We start from the raw sequence: 21,297 nt of genomic DNA, 5'->3' as shown, positions 1-21,297 counted from the left end.
GTTAATTGCATGAAAATAACAAACATGAGAGGTGCGCTTTTCTTACATATGTATCCCACCTCCCTGATACGGGCAAGCATACATACGGGCAAGGTGTCCGGGACATCAGACATCAGCATGTCCAGCTTCTATGGACTGGTCTAGGACCAGACAGATCGAACGTTCCTGGTCAGCGTGCCTTCAGATTATCCTGGCGCCATTTTGTTCACCTCTTACCGGACGATCGCCCTAAGATTTTCTCTCGGCGACAGGTAGGGACTATTCCCCGGTCATTTGCCCTTCTCCCAGAATGTTGGGAAGTTCGATTTGCACCAGTCCCGCGTCGTTCTAGCTCGATGAGCCGGGGCGCCGACCTGTTGAAAGATGGCTCTGGACATGTTCAGCAGAAGTTTTCGGCTGGAGACGTGGCTTGGTGGGCTTCAGCTTTAGAAGCAACCTTCGGTCCCGATGGATTGTTGACTTGGAGACTGGATGACTGTTGGCAATCAGCCTCCTTGCCAGTTTCCTTGTGGATAAGCCCGTCTTTAGCTCCGCACTTCGCGATGACGTTCTGCGCTACCCGGCTGGCGGAAGTCTTCCTGCCGCGACCTAGCTGGTTCTCAGACGTCTATCCCCTTCTGTCGCGTGACAACCAGCGCCTAATCGTGCGGCAACTGAATGCCCAGTGCCAGGCGCGTAACCACGAGTCTGAAGTTACTGGGGACCACATGGAGGGCCGCGAAGACCAAATATGATATTTCAGGATCAGCCTTCGCCGGAGTGTGTGTGTGGGGGCCGGGGGGGGGGAGAGTGTGTGTGGTGTTTTTGGCCACACCTGCCAGCTTATTTTACGCGTGTAAAGAAAACCGAGGCGCGCACCGCCGTGAAACTTGGTATAGCTTATGATACCTCAATTTCGCATCGTGTGTCAAAATTTTGACCCCAGGTCACCTAAGGTCAGGTCACCCCAGGACCTAAGGTCAGGTCACTACTATTTGAACAGGATCCATCTGTTTGTTTGTTTGTCTGTCCGCCACGCCGTGTAGTGGGTTCAATTTAGCCGGCCTACAGGGCAGACGGTATATCGTAGGGGGCTGAAATTTGCACACCTTATAGGTGACAGAGCGGGTCAGCGCCTTTTCTAGGTTCCGACTCGCTGGGGTGCACGGTTCGCGCGTGGGGCGCGCTGGAAGATCGCCAATGAAATTTTGATCGGTTCGTAGATCTTCATTGAGAGCCTGGGTCGACAAACTTTGTGGACGAAATGCATGCCGATCGGCGGCGGGTGCCTCGCATTGGCGGATCGGCAAGTTATTAATTTGAATGAAAAGTGGCGAGAGAACGTGTTGATTTTCGTTCAATGGAAACAGTTTGTGATACGAGTATACAAATGCACCGCGTTTGCCGCAATGCGTCACATTGGTCACAGGGCGTCATTTTTGCCGCAAATCGCACAGTTTTGTCAAATATAGTCCGATATGGGTGCAATTTGGTGCAAAGATGCATGGTCAATCACCGGGTGAAAATGCGCCACGTTTGCCGCAATGCGCCACATTTGTCACAAAGCGCCATTTCCGACAAATACGATTAAGGGTAATGGAATGGCACGAATAGGGGCGGGGCTGGGAACACTTTAAGTCTGATATTTTAGTACATATTATCGATTATATAGTACATATTATCGTTAATCGATTATCGATTATAAAGTACATATTAGCCGTTTTCACGACGGGCTATCCGGCGAGTGCACCTGATTTGACCAGATCTGCACCTAATCTTTTTTACAGCAATTATCTTCATTTTTTGAATTTATTTCAGTGTTTTAATCGATTATGCACTCTGATAATATGACAAAGCAGGCATATAAGCAATTAATACAACCCTAGCTGATAGCTACTAAGAGGCACACTGAACCTGATTTGACCAAATCTGCACCTAATCTGCACCAGATGTGCACCAAATGTGTACCAGATGGCCGTCGTGAAAACGGCTATTAACTCCTGCCCGCGCTTACGAGTAAGCTGAACAAGGGCCATACCTAATTACCATGTGTAGAAGCTAAGCAAAATTTGCATGAGACATAGCCTTTCGCGGATACGGGTGAAACAATCCGTAAATGATTTGCAGTTATTTTGTGTATATTTCAAAGCATGCGCTACAAAACTTACGTCTTCCACGTTTAACGTAATTCCGGATGTGGGAAAGCAGCATGATGCATAAAATCTAGCGGGGTGAAATACAGCGGCCCCAGTCAAGCAGTCTATCATGGTAAATCTACATCCGGTTGATGCATATAACGAAAAAGTTACTGTTTCCCGGTACTGAACTGCCAGTAATGGTACAAATTAAGCCAAACAGTGGCATCCGCAATATAATTTAATATAATAATATAAAATAATAATGCATAGCTAGCATACGCGTCGCTATTGTGCGTATGCTAGCCCAGGCTCATTATTACCCGCTGAGTAATCACAGTTGTCACAGGTGTCGAAGTCTTACACTAAGCGCACTGATAAGAGAATTTATCCAGTCGCTATCCCAGCCCCCTTGATCACACAGGTAGCGTTCATTTTGAAAAGTGACATTTTCATGACAATCAATATCTAGCTCTTATACATTTTTTTAACGTACCGCTTCTAATATGTTTCATCACACCATCACATTTATTTTGGTCGATGTCGAATCATTCTTGTGATCTTGCTATGACACATTCGAGCATTACAACTTACAAGTGTAAATAGGCATGCTGTTGAAAATGTAAGGCCGTTTTCACGACGGGCTATCTGGTGATGCTCCTAATTTGCACCAAATCTACACCAAAACTTTTTTGCGACAAATATCTTCGGCATGAAGCTATTTCAGTGTTTAAATAGAAAATAATGTCTTATAATTTGAAAAATGAGGCATATAAGCTGCTGTGCAACCCCAACTGGAAACCCGCGCATGACTGGGGTATTTTCCATAACGGGAGTGACTGAGGGGGCTCTTCAGAGCCCCCCCCCCCTCCTATCTCCGTAACTTCTGGACTGATCGTCAAAATTCAAACGGTGTCTAATAGCCCTGGAAAAACTGTAGAGCAAATCCTATTTTCATTGACCTCGAGGTCACCGATGACGTCACAGGTCAGGTCAAAGTAAAAATTATCGGTATTTTTGCTTGTTCACAATTTAGGCTCTGACCGCCGGCTGACAAGTCTGACCAGGCTCATTTTTGGTTTACGCACTCCTTGATATATGCCTTATATACCCTGAGGGTACCAAACTTTTACTTCAATTTTTTTTTCAGGTCAAGGCCAGGTCATCATAGGTCACGAAAATTGTACATCATGCATCAGTCACGTGACGCATGTTTTATGGACCATTTTACTACTCGTGAATTAGAAAACAATGTCGTCTGTGTCATTTGAGGTCATTTTCAGCTGAATTTACCGGAAGTCAGGTCACTTTCAGGTCAGAAAAGGTCAAATTTTGAAAATGAAATTTTTTCAAACAAAAAAGGTGTCTATCAGATGCAGTTTGAGCTCGCTCAGGAACACGATGATGCCATTAACATTACTGTAGGATGTCAAAAAACGTACTGAAAAATGGTTTTGAAAAATATAGGTATAATTGTAAAATTTTGACAATAATGCAAATAACTTGGCTATTTTAAAGATATTGGGCTAAAACTTGCTACAGTAGTTCATCAGTGTGGGTTCTATCACATATATTCCTTTTTTGCGAAAAATTGAAAACTTTTTGAAAAAAAAATTGTAATTATAAAAACATATTTTCAAAATTTTCAAAATTTTGAAAATTCGAGACAGCAGTTTGATAGCTAGGTGTATTGGTAGTCCACTGATGCAAAGAAATTGGATCTAGCTTTAACACTAAGCTCTTGAGAGCGTTAACCGTAATTTAATAATTTGCATCAAAATCGGCCGACATGACGTCATTCTGACGTCATTTCCGGCCAAACTATGATAGCTAGAAAGTTGAAATTTTACCACAAGATGTCAAATTGATGCCGCGGAGGGTACCGCAAGTTTCGTCTTGATCCGTCAAACGGTTTAGAAGATATTGCCGAAAAACGGGAGGGGGGCTCTGTAGAGCCCCCAGTCATAACTTTTAAGGAACACGCCGGAACTAATTTGACCGAATCTGCACCAAATCTGCTCCTAATCTATACCAAATGTGTAACAGGTGGCTGTCGTGAAGACGGCTATTGTCTATCATTTAGCCGTACAGATGTGAATCTCCGCTGAGTGCATATTCGTGTCGGGTCTCTGTGCGACGTGTATACTGTCTAGTCTACGTGTCCAGTCTACTACTATGGACGTCAAACCCCTTGAGACCCCACTTTTTGCGATAATTTTTAAATGTGTTAACTCTCGTTGACGACATTCTGGCAATGTGTGTTTCAGAACCTGCCGAAACTTTTATTACAAAGGTATTTTGACGCCAAACAATTATGAAAGGTACTTCTCATTCACTCGTAATGTTAAATTTCACGGAACGAATCTGCTGTTTGGGTAGAGGCTACGCGCTCATGGGGCGGGGCCACGTAATGACGTCAGCGCTGAGCTCCGCCCTACCCCTCCGGCGCTCCTTGCCCGGCGACCGGCCACTCGCGTCTCGCGCTCCATCCAGGCTTGATGGTGGGCGGTAGCTGGTAGCGGTAGCAGGCGCTGGTAGATGACATTAAGAGCAGATGGCGCTGGTGGCGGGGCTCGAGTACGGCCGAACACAAGCCTCTGCCCGGGCCTGAATTGACCTTAGCGTTACGAGTGAATGAGAAGTACCTTTCATAATCGTTTGGCGTCAAAATACCTTAGTAATAAAAATTTCGGCAGGTTCTGTAACACACATTGCCAGAATATCGTCAGCGAGAGTTCACGCATTTAAAAATTATCGCAAAAAAGTGGGGTCTCAAGGGGTTTGACGTCCATAGTAGTCTAGTCTACATGTCTAGTCTAGCTTCTAATCTAGTCCACATGTCTAGTCTAGTCTACATGGTGCTGGTGCTGACGTCTGTGGGCCGAATTTTCATTTCGGTGTGTTTGAGCGAGTAGTAGTAGCCCAGCCAGCCGGAGAACACCACTCCGCGGGCGTACAGCTCGGTCGGACCCCACAGGTAGAGGCCGTTGAGGTTGGAGCCGTGACACGAGCTGTACCACCAGCCGCCGCGGTACATATTGGCGCACGAGCCGCTGTAGGTGTCGTGATCGGCGTCCTTCGTGCTGAACTGCTGTCCGCTGCACGATCCGAATGAGCCGCCAGCGTTGCCGCTGTAGGTGCTCACTTGAATCCGATAGAAGTCGTCCTCTCCGGCCAGCGTCACCGACTGGTACTGGGCGAACCGGTGCTCGTCCTCGAAGCTGAAAAGGTCGATGCGCAGCTGCTGAGGTCGGCGCGCCGTCAGCCGGTGCAGCAGCTCGTTGCCCAGCCAGAACTGGCCGGTGACGTTGCCGAATCCGTCGCGGTACTGCTGCCAGTCGCGGTAAAAGTCGAGCTGCTCGGTGTCGTTCTGTCGCCGCTGGAACACGGTCCAGCCGCCGCCGTCCGTCTCCATGTCGCAGAAGAGCGCCAGCGGCGACTCGCCGGGCGCCAGCTGCACCCAGTACTCGCCGCTGGGCGCCACGCCGGCCGGAGAGGCCAGCAGCTGGTGGCAGTCGGACACCACGCACTGGTCGCCCAGGCGGTCCCCGGAGCAGGCGCACACGCCGGCCAGACAGCGGCCGGCCACCACGTCCCAGCCGCACTCCCCGTCCCAGAGGCAGTGCTCGCCGAACGCGGCCAGCCCGGCGCGGACGGCGGTGAAGACGGCGCTGCCATCGGCCGGTGCACCGGTCGCGTTGCCGCGACGACTGGCCAGGCGGCAGAGCGGCCCGGTGTCGGTCAGGCGATAGTCGACGGCGACGCAGCGATCGTCGGCCAGACACAGGTTACGGCAGTGACAGTCGTCAGCAGCGGCCGGCGCCAGGTAGACGGCAGCCTCATCCAGCGGCCAGGCCACGTCCGTCAGCCGCCAAAAGTGCAGCCGCTGCGCCCATCTGGCTGTGACGTCGGCCGGCGTCAGGCCACCACCAGCAGCCGGCACCACCCACTGCCCCGCTGCTAGCAGCAGAAGCAGCACACGCTTCACGTGCTTCACACGGCTGACGCCTGAAATTATAGCACGGAAACAACATTGTTATAGATAATCATAACAACATTGTTAATCAATGTTGTTATGATTATGTTGCACATAATCATAACGACATTGATCTATAACAACATTGTTATAGATCTGAGACCCAAATTTTACCGAGTTCGCAGCTTAAAAAATGCGTTAGAAAATATCGTTTTTAACCCGCGCTCCGCTGGACTATTCAGCCATACGCGCCCTGCGGAGGGACAGATTCTGCCCCCCCCCCGGTCTAACTTCCGAACCGATGGTCGTAGAAAGACGGGGAAAACGGCAATCGAAAGCTCTCAACAAGGCTGATCTTAAGCCAATTTAAGCCAATTTAAGAGCCAATTTTTTTGCTTAAGTAGGTAAGAGGTCTAGGCAGGTCAAGGGTACAAAAAGCAAGTTTTTACAGTATCGGCCTTGCACCGTAGTTGCCGAAGAATGGACTGAGACTAATTGCCCAAAACGTGTTCTTAGGCTACCAAGACAATATTCGCTGCATACAATATCATTCAAAGGTCAAGGTCAAGGTCAGGTCAGGTCAGGTCAGGTCAGGTCACCAAAAACAAAATATAGAATTCTCAATAAGTGATATGGACCACCTCTGGATGAATTTCAGGTCGAGGTCAGGTCAAGGTCAGGCCAAGTGAGGTCAAATTGTTGGTTGTTAAGGCCTAAAAAGGTGTCTATCCGATGCAGTTTTTCACGGCGAATCGAATGATGCTATTGTTGTTTCCGTACGAGATCTAGAACTTCAAAAAAATCATTTTTCAAAAATTTTGTGTGTCGTGACGTCATAAAACTTTGAATAACTCTCACATTTTTGAACCGATTCTTCAAAAATTGGTATATAGGTGCACATAGACCACTTCTCTGACATATATTCCGGTTTCTTCGATACACTCAAAATTGTGGATTTTATAATTATTTACCCAAAACAGTCAGTTTTTTTAGAGAAAAAAATTGGGTCAAAATCCAAAATTTTCAAAAAACCGAGACAGCCATTTGATAGGCAAAGTTGAATCACGTATAAACTTTTTTGTTACGTCTTGATTCCTTTAAAAATGAAGATGTTAGTGGCGTATGAAATTTTGCCGTTTTTGAGGCGAAAATAACGACCGTGACGTCACTAAAACGTCATTTTCTCAAAAACATTCCAACGGATTTCGCTCAAAGTTTCAGGAAACGTGTCAAATTGATGCTTGAGAAGGTACTGAAAGTTTGACGTCGCTGGCGTAACGCGTTTAGAAGTTATTGGCGAAAAACGGGAGGGGGGCAGATTCTGCCCCCCCCCCCTCCAGCGGGGCGCGGGTTGATAACATGACAACATAGTTATAATGGAGCGGTATCTGAAGAGTTTCCAACATTGAAAACTTTATTTGTTGAGTGTCCCCCTGCGCTGAGTACGCCGCGTCCAAAACCTGTTATCTGGATTCACTAAACGCGGCGATCCAGTTAAAGGGACCCTCCCACCTTCAAAAAAGTTAATGAATTGGCATGAAAGTGATGTCGCTCGGTTCAGAAAGAGCGGAAACCAATATCTACCAAATTTCATCGAAAAATATTCACCGGTTTTTAAGATATTAGACTTTTACTTTTGTTTACTTTTTGGGATCTAACGCTGTTCCAAGCGACTTTATTTGAAAGTGCGGCATTTGTTGCGCGCAAAGCAGCATATACCACCGCGTGCTACCAAACGTTTTAGTCAAACATTTAAAAATCGTTAGATATCTGCGCTGACGTCACACATTCAGAGGGGTATTCCTATGCATTAGCCCCTCTGAATCAAAATGCTGCAATTTTGAAATTCAATATTTCCGATTTAAGGCATTTCTCGATGTTGTGAGTGCCGAAACCGGTAATTGTGAGCCAGGGACCCCATTTTGGCTATCTCAACTCAAATCTAATGTTAAGGTGGGAGGGTCCCTTTAATGCATGCACTATGCCGAACCACACGAACCACCACCTAGTCCTATACCTACATAAATAATATGGTGCAAAATGTGTGTTTGCCGTACTGATACCCAACCGATCCGACCAGAGTACGCGGCGCTTAGAGTGGCCCGCTGGCCAGGGCTGTGGTATAGCAACTCGTCTGTGTCGACTGTACCGTCAGCAATGACAGGCCAGGGCCGCGATAGCAGCTCGCCATTAGCCGTTTTCACGACGACCATCTGGTACACATTTGGTGCACATCTGGTACAGATTAGGTGCAGATTTGGTCAAATCAGGTTCAGTGTGTCTCTTAGCAGCTGTCAGCTAGGGTTGCACAAATTGCTTATATGCCTACTTATTATCAGAGAGCATCATCGATTAACCCTCGCCGGCACAGGGGGTTGATGGCTGATGCAACCCCCCCCCCCCCCCACCTAAGATTTTTCGCGAATAACTCGCGTGAAAAGCGGTCGATCGCAACGAAACTTTCAGTACCCTCGCATTGATCAATTTTACACCTACCCTGAAAATTTCATGACCCTGACCCAAATGACCTTTGACCTGTGACCTCTTTTCCGAGACCATGTTTGGCCAGAATCGCGATTCGGCGTATGCCGGCTCGCATTAGCCGCGCGTTTGCAAGCTTTTAGTGGTTTCAAACGTTCAAACATGTGATTTGATGTTGCTCCCATACATAACGGTGGGTGTCAAGGTCACCTGAAGGTCAGGTCAGGTCATTGACCTTTGGTGACCTCGGGTGACCTCGGTTCACTTTTTCGAGTTTTACATGTTTCTAGGCTAGTTTTTGGAGCTGAATTCGAATTTAGCAACCATTTGAACATTTACGAAGTAGTTTTGGTGCCTTCATAACATGTTACGAAGCTGTCAGAGGCGGTTGACACGTAGGGTAGCCTGGGGCAAGACGCCCCAGATAATTTATTTTGCTACATAACTTTTGTCCCACATCACCTGGAAGGCCAAATTTGTGCTCAATGCGTTCTTTGGACATTTTACTTTAAATTACACCCCTCAAATTCATTCACTTATGATCGGACTCCCAGCTAGGAAGTGATTTGTGAAGCAACTGCAAATAGGGCGTTTTGCCCCAACCCCAGGGCAAAACGCCCCATGGCCTGGGGCAAGAAGCCCCATATTCTAGATTAAAGATTAAACATGCTAGTTGACTAAATCTTATATGAGAGGTCCGTTAGACCTTGGGAGGCACGGCACTGAAGTTAGCACCTTCCATCCTATCAGGTGTTCAGCTACGACACTATTGTATGAGCAGTTTTTTCACCTGCCTCAGAAGGCCAAATAATAAATTATTGCGATGCAAATGTTAACAAAATACTTCCTTTGCCATCCAGTTGCTGAGAAAAGTACATATAAATGCACAGAAACATGCCTTTCGCCAGCTACCGAACATTAGGAAGTGGGTAGTCCAAACAACACATGAGGTAAAACGCCCCATGGGGCTTTTTGCCCCGCGACCTACTGGGGCGTTTTACCCCATCACGTAGTTCGGTCAGAGAACAACGCCTTGCACTCCAGGAAGACATAATTTAACACGAACCAACCCGGCATTATAAGCGTTAGACAATAGTCGTTCAAAATACATAAAAGTCGTTAACCTGATGTGGACGATAAAAGAACGCCATGATGCATAATCTGACAACAAAACATAAAAATCACTCCAAAAACACATTTTTGGCTATATCTCCCTAAAGCGTCATCACAATTTCTTTCCAGTCTGCTCATATAATGATCGTATAGTGCACGTTTTATAGAAGAGAGGATGTTTCCCCAGAACCTTGCCAGTTCCGAGAAACATCGGTGAGGCGTTTTACCTCGGCGGGGCGACTTGCCCCGGTCTACCCTATTACGAATACCCGTCACAACCCCTACCGGTTGACCTGACCTGACCTGACCCGACCTGGTCTAAATACTTAAAGACATCATCTCTGATCAAAACTAACACGATATTCGTGATCAGCACCCCGGAAAACCACATAGCATTCACATTTTGCGACTTTCTAACAGGTTCCGATTTTCCCGGTTTTCGGGTCATTGACCTGACCTGAAAGGTCACCCGAGGACCTAGGACCTTAAAATTGGGTATCATCGGCTTCCTCTCGTGACGGGCAGCACGCTCGTTTTTTCCGAGAAACTCTAGCTCGATCAGGGGCCAAACGCGAGGGGGGTCGTACCAACCCCCCCTTGTGCCGTCGAAGGACGCAAAATGGCCTGTGGCGAGGGTAAAACACTGAAATAAAATCAAAAAATGAAGATATTTCTGTAAAAGAAATTAGGTGCAGATTTGGTCAAATCAGGTGCATTCGCCGCATAGTTCGTCGTGAAAACGGCTAATATATACCGTTCAGGCCGCCCCACACTGGACCTCGCATGCGGGTTGCGAGTTTTTGGGTTTTGCGGTTTCTTCAAAATCAAATAATATAATCTAAGCTGAGTGACCCACACTACCATCTAACAAGCAAGTCTGCATGTTATCAGCTTGCGAGCGACCTTGCATCGCATTCCAAAAGTTCAATTTGAGTCAATTTTCGATTTTCCTCGCAGCGAGGTCTGCGAGTTCTGCGAGGTTTGCGGGTTTTTCGTTGAAGTCGAATTTTGGTTCGTTGCGCTGGTGTTGCGACTATATGTAAGTTTCTGAAGGTGTACCTACCGGCTTCACTGCATTCATGAAGTTACTATAAGGGAACGGTCTAATCACTCTGTGAATTCGTATTATGCCCGCAAACTCAAAACCCGCAAACTCGCAACCCGCATGCGAGTTCCAGTGTGGGGCGGCGGCCTTTCCACAGGCTCACTTACCGTGCTCCGCCCGGGGACGCGCCATGGCGGTGTGGCACCACTCGGCCGGCCGCGGCGAGGGGTGCACAGCGTGCCCCAGGCGCGCGCCGTCGCCCCGCGAGACGGGAACACATCCTGTGTGCACTGCGTTGCGTGTGACCAGCTCCCCATGACGCAGTGGCTCCTCGGCACACAAGCCAATGGTAGAATAATTGCAAGGTGCATGTGGGCTACACTGCATGGTTATTAGTAACGACTGACATTAACGCCTTAAAATGAAAAATAACCTACATACATGCAATTACAGTCCACAGGGGAACCCCCGCTTATAAAACCATAAAGTCTGCTTTTCACCACTAAGTACTTAACCCGCGCATGACTGGGGCATTTTCCTTAGCGTGAGTGACTGGGGGGGGGGGGGCTCTCCAGACCCCCCTATCTCCGAAATGGAGGTGGCAAAATGTGGACCCGAGGATCCGGTCCAAAGAACCAGACCGGTTCCTGGAAATTTCCTGGAAAAGACGGGTCCAACCGGGTCCTACCATTAACTATAACTACCATGCGTCCCACAGAAAAGTTTACCCAGTAAATTGTCAATAACTCGTATATTAGTCATCCGACACACTCGATATGCACACCACTGTTCTCCTGACGAAATGGCAAAACTAGCCATGTCACATTTGTCACTCCACCGAAGTCGTCTCTCCTCACAGGAGGTGCTCGATGTGACTACCCTTGCGCCGCAGCACCATTGGAAGTCGCACGGTCTCCAGGTGTGTCACTGCGTCGTCGATCATCTGAGCTGGAATCTGTCTCACTTCAGACATGATCGCTGTCTTGAGTTCACGTGAACTGCGTGGCTTGTTCTGGTACACCCGTGCCTTCAAGTAGCCCCACATGAAGAAGTCGAGAGGGCTCAGGTCAGGGGAGTTCGGCGCCCACTCCACGTCAGTTTTCAAATTGATCAGACGCCCGTTGAACTTCCTCTGGAGCCACAGGAGCGAGGCCTTGGCGGTGTGTGGACTGGCACCATCCTGTTGGAACCAGTCCGTCATCCGTTGGTCAGCTCCGGCCTTCTTGCCCAGCTCCTTCCAGAACGGACTCAGTGCCTGTGCCATGTATCGCTCTTGGTTCACCGTCACAGTATCGCCGTTCTCATCTTCGAAGAAGAATGGGCCGATCGTTCCTCCGCCTCTCCTCATCGCCATCCACACAGTCACCTTCTCCGAGTGTAGGGGAGTTGTCAGAACCTCATCCGGCTTTTCTGAAGCCCAGTGCACATCATTCCGGCTGTTCACATGTCCGTTGAGCCAAAAATGGGCTTCATCCGAAAACCATACTCGGTCCATCACTGCTGGGTGCTGTGTGAGCCATTTCGCCGTCTTGACTCGTTTCTTCTGGTCATAGATTGTCAGCTTTTGGCAGAGCTGCAGTCTGTATGGGTGCAGACGCAGGTCTTCCTTTAGAATTCTGTGCAGTGAGCTTCTTGATATGCCTAGAGCTTGACCGCGGTGCCTTATCGACCGTTTTGGACTCTCCAGAACGGAGCTCTCCGCGTTCCTGATGTTGTCTTCAGTTCTTGCTGAAAGCTGTGCGCCACTTCCACGGCGCCGTTCCAGCTGTCCCGATTGAAACTTTCTTACCCACTTGGACAAACGGCAAAGGGAGGGGGTCAAACCGACCCCCCTACACATTAGAAGCTGGCAAACGCCGCACACATGCGAGGGTTAACATATCAATTTTTCCTCAATATTATGTTTTCGAACAATATCGATCATTTTCAGATGCTTCAATTTTACGTTCCAACTTCAGACTACAAAAATAAAAATGTATACGTCAATGTATACGCCGGTCCCGTAGCTCAGTTGGTTAGAGCGTTGGACTCCGCGTGGTGAGAGCACGCGTTCCCGGTTATAACAGTCCGGGTTCGAAGCGCGACGGGCGCTCGACATTTATGGGCCTCCTGACAGGTATGGTTGCGGTTGGTGGCAGGCCGTAGCCAGGCGAAGTCAGCGAGGGGACCGGCCGTGCGCGGCTTTGTGCGCACGTAAAACTTTGGACTCTAAATTCTGCCATAGAATCGGAATTGCGCGATCGGGGGGTAGAGGGCAGGGTCATCGCAACAAGCTTCGCTTAGCGGTGGCTCTGTCCTTGTGAATCCTTCCCATCAAAAGGTTCGGACTAAATTTATAAAAAAAAAAACGTTGGACCACCATACCTACAAGCAACGGCCATAATAAAGCTGGTTTCCTCTTCTTGCACCAGGTTCCAGCACTTCTTTTCCAAAATCAGTGCCAATATTTCCAAAATCGTCTTTTTTGGCACATGTATGCCAAAAATAGCACGTGCTAGAAAATGGCGACGATTGACCAAACTTCCCCGACTGATATGTACACAATACACATATCCTCCCTTGGGTCACTTCATCCGGAAGTTGGTCCGGTGCCCCCCCCCCGGCCCCGGGGTCGCGCAACCTCAGTAAAACCCAAAAATTCTCCCCTGACTGGGTGGGATCGATTACGTGCTCAAAAAGACGGGCACATGTTCCCTCTGAAGTTTATTGAAGGGCACCAGTGACCAGAGATAGTCACGCTATTTTTTGCTGATCACCGCGAGGTCATATTCGCAGATGTACATCAGCTCAGGCACTTGAACATACCTACATGCAACGCTAAAAACGCCATCCCATTCCTCTTGTCTGCCCAAACGGCTGTACAAACCTTATAGCTCACGTTTGACGGCAAAATACAGTTCGGCGACCTATTTTAGGGCAATTGTGACAACACATGGCGAGACGCGGCACGCTGGATCTGTTTTTGCAGCAGCGCTCCGACGTTCGGTTGGCGACGGGGGGTATAAAATGGTCCCGCCGATCCACGGCACATCATCATCGTCCGCTGGTCAGTCATCGCTTCGTCGTCGCCATGGTCGTCGCTCGCGTTTCGCTGTTGGCCGCTGTCAGCCTGATGATGGGGCTGCAGTTAGCGGCACCGTCCACTGCGGCTCCCGCCAGCGGACAGGTAAGGCCTAAACCCTCGCACACAAAGCTCGCACACAACCCTCGCCTTCGTATTACAACCTCATGGTTACAAACTCTACCATAGGAAAAAAAACTCTACCATAGGTCCAGTATGCTAGAGTTGTCGATCGAAAGCTCGTCCGCAGCGTGCTTGTGCCTTGTACATACACTTACGAGGCCAGCACAGCACTGAGAATGTGTGTTTCCGCGACTCGCGAGTGATGGTTTCCGTTCGCTCATAAAAGGGACTTGTGCTGAATGAGACGCCGATGATGTTCGTTATTATGTGTTATCATGGAATTAAACTATCGTGTAGGCACCATGATGATTTGATTCACTGTCGAGGATTTCCAACGAAGAGTGTTCTCTAAATGTGAAATCACCTACTGCGGTGTGTTTGCGATGACGGGGTCCGGTGCGCTGTGCTCGTGTTTCAGGATTGTCCCACTGGGTGGGAGGGGCCGCACAGAGATATCTGCTACCGACTGAGTGAGGACGCTCGCAGCTGGACGGACGCCAAGGCCAACGGCTGTGAGGCGCTGAGCGGCGGCGCCTACCTGGCCTCCGTGACGTACGCCAACAAAGCGTTCCTGTCGAAGCAGGAGTCCATCATCGGCTCGGACTACTACTGGGTGGGCCTGCGCTCCGGGGACGCCGAGTGGAACAGCGGCACGGCGGCTGCCGAGCCGGTGGATTACACCAACTGGGAGCTGGTGCGTCACCAGGAGCCCAGCGGCTCCAGAATCACCAACGACGACTGTGTGATGGTCACGACCGCCAGCGCGCCGGCCGAGTTCCAGCCGGCCGGCAGCTGGATGGACTGGGACTGCAACTACCAGACCCCGGCCATCTGCCAGGTCCAGCAGGTAAGGCACCGTGGCGACACATGATGACTGGACTGGAACTGCTACTATACTTGTTCACCCTGTTTGTTCTGCACCAACAACCATATATGACAGCATTGTATGCACATAATATAGACCTCCATGTACTAAATAGTTTTATCCCGCACCGTTGACAGTGTTTACGATTGCTTCACGTCCAAAGAGAAAAATTATCAGATGTCGTTTAACTGATTTGTTAAACGTCTAGACGATTAATAAAATTCTGATATAACTATGTCGTATTTTTATATAAAATGTATCTTTTACCTTAAGCGCCTGAAAGATATCAACGGTCGGGATAAAAATGATTAAACCGCTCGCAGGTAGAAAAAGATCTGTTAAGCGTCGAGCCGATAGGCGAGATGTTTAAAAGATTTGTTCTACCTACTCGCAGTATATCATACAGAACATAGGTGGTATGTTTCGTCTTCGCTTTCAATTCAGCGGCACTACTACCTTTCAGGCATCCGACCAGTAACAGAATTGATTCTTCTTTTCTCATTTGACACCTAGAGACCCATAACATATATCACGAACGCTGTTTCACATGGGTCTATACAATGCAAGCAGTCCCTCCCCCCACCCCCACCCCACCCGGCACCCGCCCGCGCGGACTCGCACCCCGCCCCGCTCCCTTAGAACTGACCGATGGCGGGTGATTTCTGCTCTCACCGCTGCTCACCCCGGTCTCATTCTGCTCTCACCGCTGCCTACTCACTTTGTCTCACACTGCTCTCACCGCTGTTCAACACTGTCTCATTCTGCTCTCTTCGCTGCTCACCCCGGTCTCATTCTGCTCTCACCGCTGCCTGCTCACCTTGTCTCACACTGCTCTCACCGCTGTTCAACACTGCCTCATTCTGCTCTCTTCGCTGCTCACCCCGGTCTCATTCTGCTCTCACCGCTGCCTACTCACTTTGTCTCACACTGCTCTCACCGCTGTTCAACACTGTCTCATTCTGCTCTCTTCGCTGCTCACCCCGGTCTCATTCTGCTCTCACCGCTGCTCACCTTGTCTCACACTGCTCTCACCGCTGATCACCCCTGTCTCATTCTGCTCTCATCGCAGTGTTCAACACTGTCTCAATCTGCTCTCGCCGCTGCTCACCTTGTCTCACACTGCTCTCACCGCTCTTGAACCCTGTCTTTCAACCACAGAACTCCGACGGCTCCTGCTCCGATGGCTGGACAAGCGTTGGCTCCGACTGCTACGCCATGACAGAGGCTTTGAGTTTCTCGGAGGCCGAGGTGGCGTGCCCCACTAAAATGGCGGACGCCCGGCTGGCAGCAGTGTCCGACTACGACACGCTGTCTGCAGGTCTGGATATCGGCACGGCCGGATACCTGTGGATCGGCCTGCGCTCGACGCCTGCTGCTGACGGCGCCCTGCGCTGGCTAGCCAACGGCGAGGAGGTGAGCGACACCCCCTGGAAGTGCATCAAGTACGACGAGCCTGACAGCGAGCAGATGGGATTCGAGGACGCCGACTGCGTGGTGGTAAACGGCCTGGAGGCAGACGACCTGTACCAGGCGGGAGCCTGGTCCGACTACTTCTGCACCGTGGAGTACAAGTACCTCTGCGCCCTCAAACTCTGAGCGCATCACACGCCGCAAACAATGGCCGTCGAGGAAAGGCGACAGTGTGTTGGAGCGCTTGTCTCGGGCACTGCTCTAGGTAGCTATGTGGTTAAGCGTGGAGTTTGATCACTTTGAGTGGTATAGAGGGTTATCTTCGTGAGCTCAGACCGACGAAAAATATGTATACATGTGCACAGGGCATGAGTGTTGAGTAATGAGTACCGCAAGCGTTGAAGCATTTTACGCCATGAAGTTTGTGATGGTGGACGGTTAAAGGAGATTAATTTACTTCAGGGTTTTCGACATTTTTTCCCTCGGTGATTGTAGTCATAATAAAAGTCATGCATTCAAAATTCCACGACACACTGAGAGCTTAAAAGCTTCAGTTCACACAAACAAAGGCTTAATATAAACACGTGCAATTAGCACATCAGGTACGGGGAGGAGGGAAAATTGTGCCCTCGTACCCTCGCGCCGTCGGGTCGTATGCCATTTTTAGCGATTCACACTTTTTTTGTTATCCATTCCACGTAGAATTGTCCAGCGCATCCGAATCTGACATTAAATCATTTAACAAATGACTGCTTATGCCTCATAAAACTCAAAGTGCAGCCTTGCGCTGACCAGCGTCGTGCTTCCCGGATATAGCGAAAAAACACACTACAATGAAACGCCGGCTCACTCGTTTACCAACAGCGGATTAAAGTTGCTATATGTTTTCATTATCTGTGACTTATTAAGATGATGGTATGCACGAAAATTTTCAAAAAAAAGACATCCAAATGCATAATTTTGGAACAAAATGTAAAAAATGTTACCAATGTCTCTTGGTTCAGAGAGTTGACCAGCGAACTGTTGTCGTCGTACACAGTTTGGTATGCGGTGGTACGCGATGAAACGCATATCAAAATGTTCTGCATCGGGGGCAACTTTCAATTTTTTGCCGAATTTTGCCTAAACAGTTCTTACGAGTTACGAGACGTCAAAGCAGCCGCAGTGCCGCGTGGTTCCTTACGCCCCGCCGCGCCGCGCCGCGCCGCGGCAGGTTACCAGACCGCGGCACACTGCCTTTCGCACGTGCAAGGCCCACCCTCTCGCTCGCTCCGTTAGTCGCCCCAAAAGGCGTTAAACTGGTATGGTAAAATGTGTTTCATTATATGAAAAATGAGCACATTAGGAAGTTTACTTTGGGAGTTAGAAGGTAGCACCCAGTCGATGTGCCGACCTTGTAGCTATTTTCTACCAAAAGGCTCAATAGGCTCAGCAAGGGCACCAGTCGGTAATTTAGTAGGACGAGGTAGGCACAAATAGGCAAGGGTTCCCGTCAAGTTGCTGACTATGTACTGGCCTGGTGTGGTATTTTTTGAAAAAAAAACTTGGGCAATTTACTTTACTTTCAGCGTTTTCTGAAGTGTAGAAAATGACCCTTATCCAGACTATGCCATCAAACAAACGAATGCCACTAGGTATAGGGAGAGTGGAGACAAGAGGAAGACGAAGAATGACGTAGGCACTGCCTTCCTTGCCTATATGAGAGAGCCCGGCCCCTGCGATCCACCACGTTTTGCTTAAAGGGACCCTCCCACCTTAACATTAGATTTGAGTTGAGATAGCCAAAATGGGGTCCCTGGCTCACAATTACCGGTTTCGGCACTCACAACATCGAGAAATGCCTTAAATCGGAAATATTGAATTTAAAAATTGCAGCATTTTGATTCAGAGGGGCTAATGCTTAGGAATACCCCTCTGAATGTGTGACGTCAGCGTAGATATCTAACGATTTTTAAATGTTTGACTAAAACGTTTTGTAGCACGCGGTGGTATATGCTATTTGCGCGCAACATCTGCCGCAAACGCCGCACTTCTTAAATAAAGTCGCTAGAAACAGCGGAGATCCCAAAAAAGTAAACAAAAGTAAAAGTATAATATCTTGAAAACCGGTGAATATTTTTCGGTGAAATTTGGTAGATATTCGTTTTCGCTCTTTCTGAACCGAGCGACATCACTTTCATGCCAATTCATAAACTTTTTTGAAGGTGGGAGGGTCCCTTTAAGTTAGCCTCGAAAAACCGAGGACAGAGGATCTGTTCGACCCCTCCACCTTTAAGTGCAAGGATTAACTAAGTGCAAAGGTTAACGAATTGTCTTTTGAGGATTGGGCTAGGCATGAACAAACATTTATTTCTAAGACGACTGTAGCACCGTTCCACTTTTTTAACGCTTCCACGCCTACGATGCATTGCCAGCCGAAAACGACTTAGCGCTAAGTTCATGGGGAGGGGTGGGGGAGGGATTGGATGGAACAGGGGAGCCAACCATGTTGTCAGGGATCAGGCACCATTAGCCCAGCCATTTGAGGGTGAAATGAAGTTAGTAAAAGTAGCGTAGGGTGCGATGCAGAAAATCAGAATTTCAACTTAGCGACTCAGAAATTGAACCATTGGTACCTACAAAATAGCATGATAAGCAAAATAGCTACCTCGAAATTTCCAAAATATAAAAATCCCTAGATCTAGGGATTTTTTAACTCAAAATTTAGATGTCTTGGGGTATTTTTGAACTTTGGGAAAATTTTCAAAAAACAGGAATACGTGTAAGAGAACCTCTTACGGGCCTTAAACATGCCAAAAATTGACAACATATCTCTAAATCTGCCAGAGATATGGGAATTTGAATGACTGAGAAAGTAGCGACTGTTCTTATGACGTCACGATATTTTCGGTATTTGTGCTTAAATTCAGTCAGGAGTAATACTTATGATACGTATCAACCTCTTCTTGACTGAATACGTTCCTTTACGTGAGTAAAGTCACTTTTACGTGATTTTTTTCGTTGTAAACCGGTTCAATTTTACCTTATTTGACCTTTGTGTGACGTCATAGGTGCAAGAAAAATGGTGGAGGAGGTTTCTGTGGTTGCATATATACTATATAGGTATAACATGTCTTCATAAATACCCGAATATTCACAATTTAACATGCCTTTCCTAACGATTCGCGAAAGTGTTTTCTAATTGGTCGAGGCTGACCTCTGTTATGACGTCACAGGTCGTCATCCACTTAGGTGACTAATCCATATGCCAGATCTATCATATACATCATATTCAGACTCATTTTGGAAACTTTGATTTCATTTTTATGACCGACGTCTCCTCATTGTAAATTGGACTGATTTGAACTTTTTGACCTCCCTGTGACGTCACAGGTCAAATATCAAGGTCATTGATATGCTCTCTTGTGCATCTCAATGAGCTCTTTCGAATGCCGTTTGAATTTTTCCGATCCAGCTATTGGTTCCGGAGATACGACGGGGGCCCTTTGCCCCCCCTCCCCCCCCCCCCCCCCCAACAGGACGTGGAACCTGCCAGACCTCAATGGCGCGCGGGATATCGGATATATCGTGAGGAAACTGGGAGTCGCAAATCTATAATTTGACTTCTGACGTCGCTGTGATGTCAATTCAAATGGGATCGACAGTCGACACCAAATTTGGACACCACCTTTGTTAGGTATTCAGGAAGATGTGTGCAAAGTTTCGCTTCTCTATCTCTCCGCGTTGTGACGATATCGTCGCTGAAGTATTAGCAGAGCAACTTTATGCCCCCCCCCCCCTATCGGCCGGCGGGTGGCGTGGAGGCCCAACAGCCGCCGGGTTAAGCCCTTGTTTGTGTGAGCTGAAGCTTGTGAAGTTCCCAGCGGATCCGGCAGTTCGGAATACCCGCCCACCATCAAATGCTTGAGCGTAAAATCCTTGAACTTATGCAGTACTCATTACTCAATTCTCATGCTTACGCACATGTATATTTTTCGTCAGCCAAAACACAAGAAGATAATCCGCAATACCACTCAAAGTGATGAAACCCCACTCTATGTAAACACATCATAAGACTCCTCAGGGAATACAGTAGGCGGCGGGTAGCCAGCCTATCACAAAATGATGTCTCGACTAGCTACCCAGAGCAGTGCAGTTGCTCGAGACAAGCGCTCCAACACACTGTCGCCTTTCCTCGACGGCCATTGTTTGCGGCGTGTGATGCGCGCTCTCAGAGTTTGAGGGCGCAGAGGTACTTGAACTCGGCGCTGCAGTAGTAGTCGCCCCACTCGCCCGTCCTGTACAGCTCGGCTGCCTCCAGGCCGTTCACCGCCACGCAGTCGGCGTCGTCGCCCACAATCTCACTGTCAGGCTCGTCGTACTCGACGTACTTCCAGGGGGCTTCGAGCACCTCCTCACCGTTGGCCAGCCAGCGCAGGGCGCCGTCGGCAGCAGGCGTCGAGCGCAGGCCGATCCACAGGTATTCGGCCGTGCCGATATCCAGACCTGCAGACAGCGTGTCGTAGTCGTACACTGCTGCCAGCCGGGCACCCGTCATTTTAGTGGGGCACGCCAGCTCGGCCTCCGAGAAACTCAAAGCCTCTGTCATGGCGTAGCAGTCGGAGCCAACGCTTGTCCAGCCATCGGAGCAGGAGCCGTCCGAATTCTGTGGTTGAAAGACAGGGTTCAAGAGCGGTGAGAGCAGTGTGAGACAAGGTGAGCAGCGGCGAGAGCAGATTGAGACAGTGTTGAACACTGCGATGAGAGCAGAATGAGACAGGGGTGATCAGCGGTGAGAGCAGAATGAGACAGGGGTGATCAGCGGTGAGAGCAGATTGAGACAAGGTGAGCAGCGGTGAGAGCAGTGTGAGACAAGGTGAGCAGCGAAGAGAGCAGAATAAGACCGGGGTGAGCAGCGGTGAGCAGTAGCGGCCGAACACCTTCAATTAAGGGGGGGGGGGGCAATGCCGACTTTTGGTCCCATTCTTTCCATGCATCGCCCATAGGGCTAATGTTAAATGCCAAAATCAAAGGGGGGCACGGTGCCCCGGTGCCCTCCCCGTTCCGCCGCCTATGGCGGTGAGACTGAGGGCAGAATGAGACAGGGATGATCAGTGGTGAGAGCAAAAT

The 21,297-nt window shown here is 48.9% G+C and overlaps 4 protein-coding genes across 4 annotated transcripts in view; 2 read left to right on the top strand and 2 right to left on the bottom strand.

Moving 5' to 3' along the window:
• Positions 1-4,965: 4,965 nt before the first annotated feature.
• LOC122380357 (techylectin-5A-like) lies at positions 4,966-10,931 on the bottom strand. The gene is made up of 2 exons (XM_043363444.1): positions 10,897-10,931; positions 4,966-6,122 (listed from the first exon to the last, which is right to left on the bottom strand). The coding sequence occupies exons 1-2, from the start codon at positions 10,919-10,921 to the stop codon at positions 4,966-4,968; spliced, it is 1,182 nt and encodes a 393-aa protein (XP_043219379.1). The 5' UTR covers positions 10,922-10,931.
• Positions 10,932-13,248: 2,317 nt separating this feature from the next.
• Positions 13,249-16,552, top strand: LOC122380345 (C-type mannose receptor 2-like). Its single transcript, XM_043363429.1, has 3 exons — positions 13,249-13,895; positions 14,332-14,760; positions 15,937-16,552. Exons 1-3 carry the CDS (start codon positions 13,662-13,664, stop codon positions 16,372-16,374), a joined length of 1,101 nt encoding a protein of 366 aa, XP_043219364.1. The 5' UTR covers positions 13,249-13,661; the 3' UTR covers positions 16,375-16,552.
• A 1,723-nt stretch (positions 16,553-18,275) lies between these two features.
• The window catches only part of LOC122380344 (folate receptor beta-like), a 14,911-nt gene continuing 11,889 nt past the window's right edge, over positions 18,276-21,297 (top strand). The window contains exon 1 of the mRNA XM_043363418.1: positions 18,276-18,296. The gene's annotated coding sequence lies outside the window, so the exon portion shown is untranslated. The remainder of the gene's footprint in view (positions 18,297-21,297) is intronic.
• Positions 20,138-21,297, bottom strand: part of LOC122380343 (C-type mannose receptor 2-like) — a 2,815-nt gene continuing 1,655 nt past the window's right edge. The window contains exon 3 of the mRNA XM_043363415.1: positions 20,138-20,833. Coding sequence (XP_043219350.1) covers positions 20,399-20,833 — 435 coding nt within the window. The 3' untranslated portion in view covers positions 20,138-20,398. The remainder of the gene's footprint in view (positions 20,834-21,297) is intronic.

This window comes from Amphibalanus amphitrite, unplaced genomic scaffold (genome assembly GCF_019059575.1).
Source record: "Amphibalanus amphitrite isolate SeventyFive unplaced genomic scaffold, NRLGWU_Aamphi_draft 000096F_arrow, whole genome shotgun sequence".
Classification (NCBI taxonomy): domain Eukaryota; kingdom Metazoa; phylum Arthropoda; class Thecostraca; order Balanomorpha; family Balanidae; genus Amphibalanus; species Amphibalanus amphitrite.
This window is presented reverse-complemented; position numbering and strand designations above follow the sequence as displayed.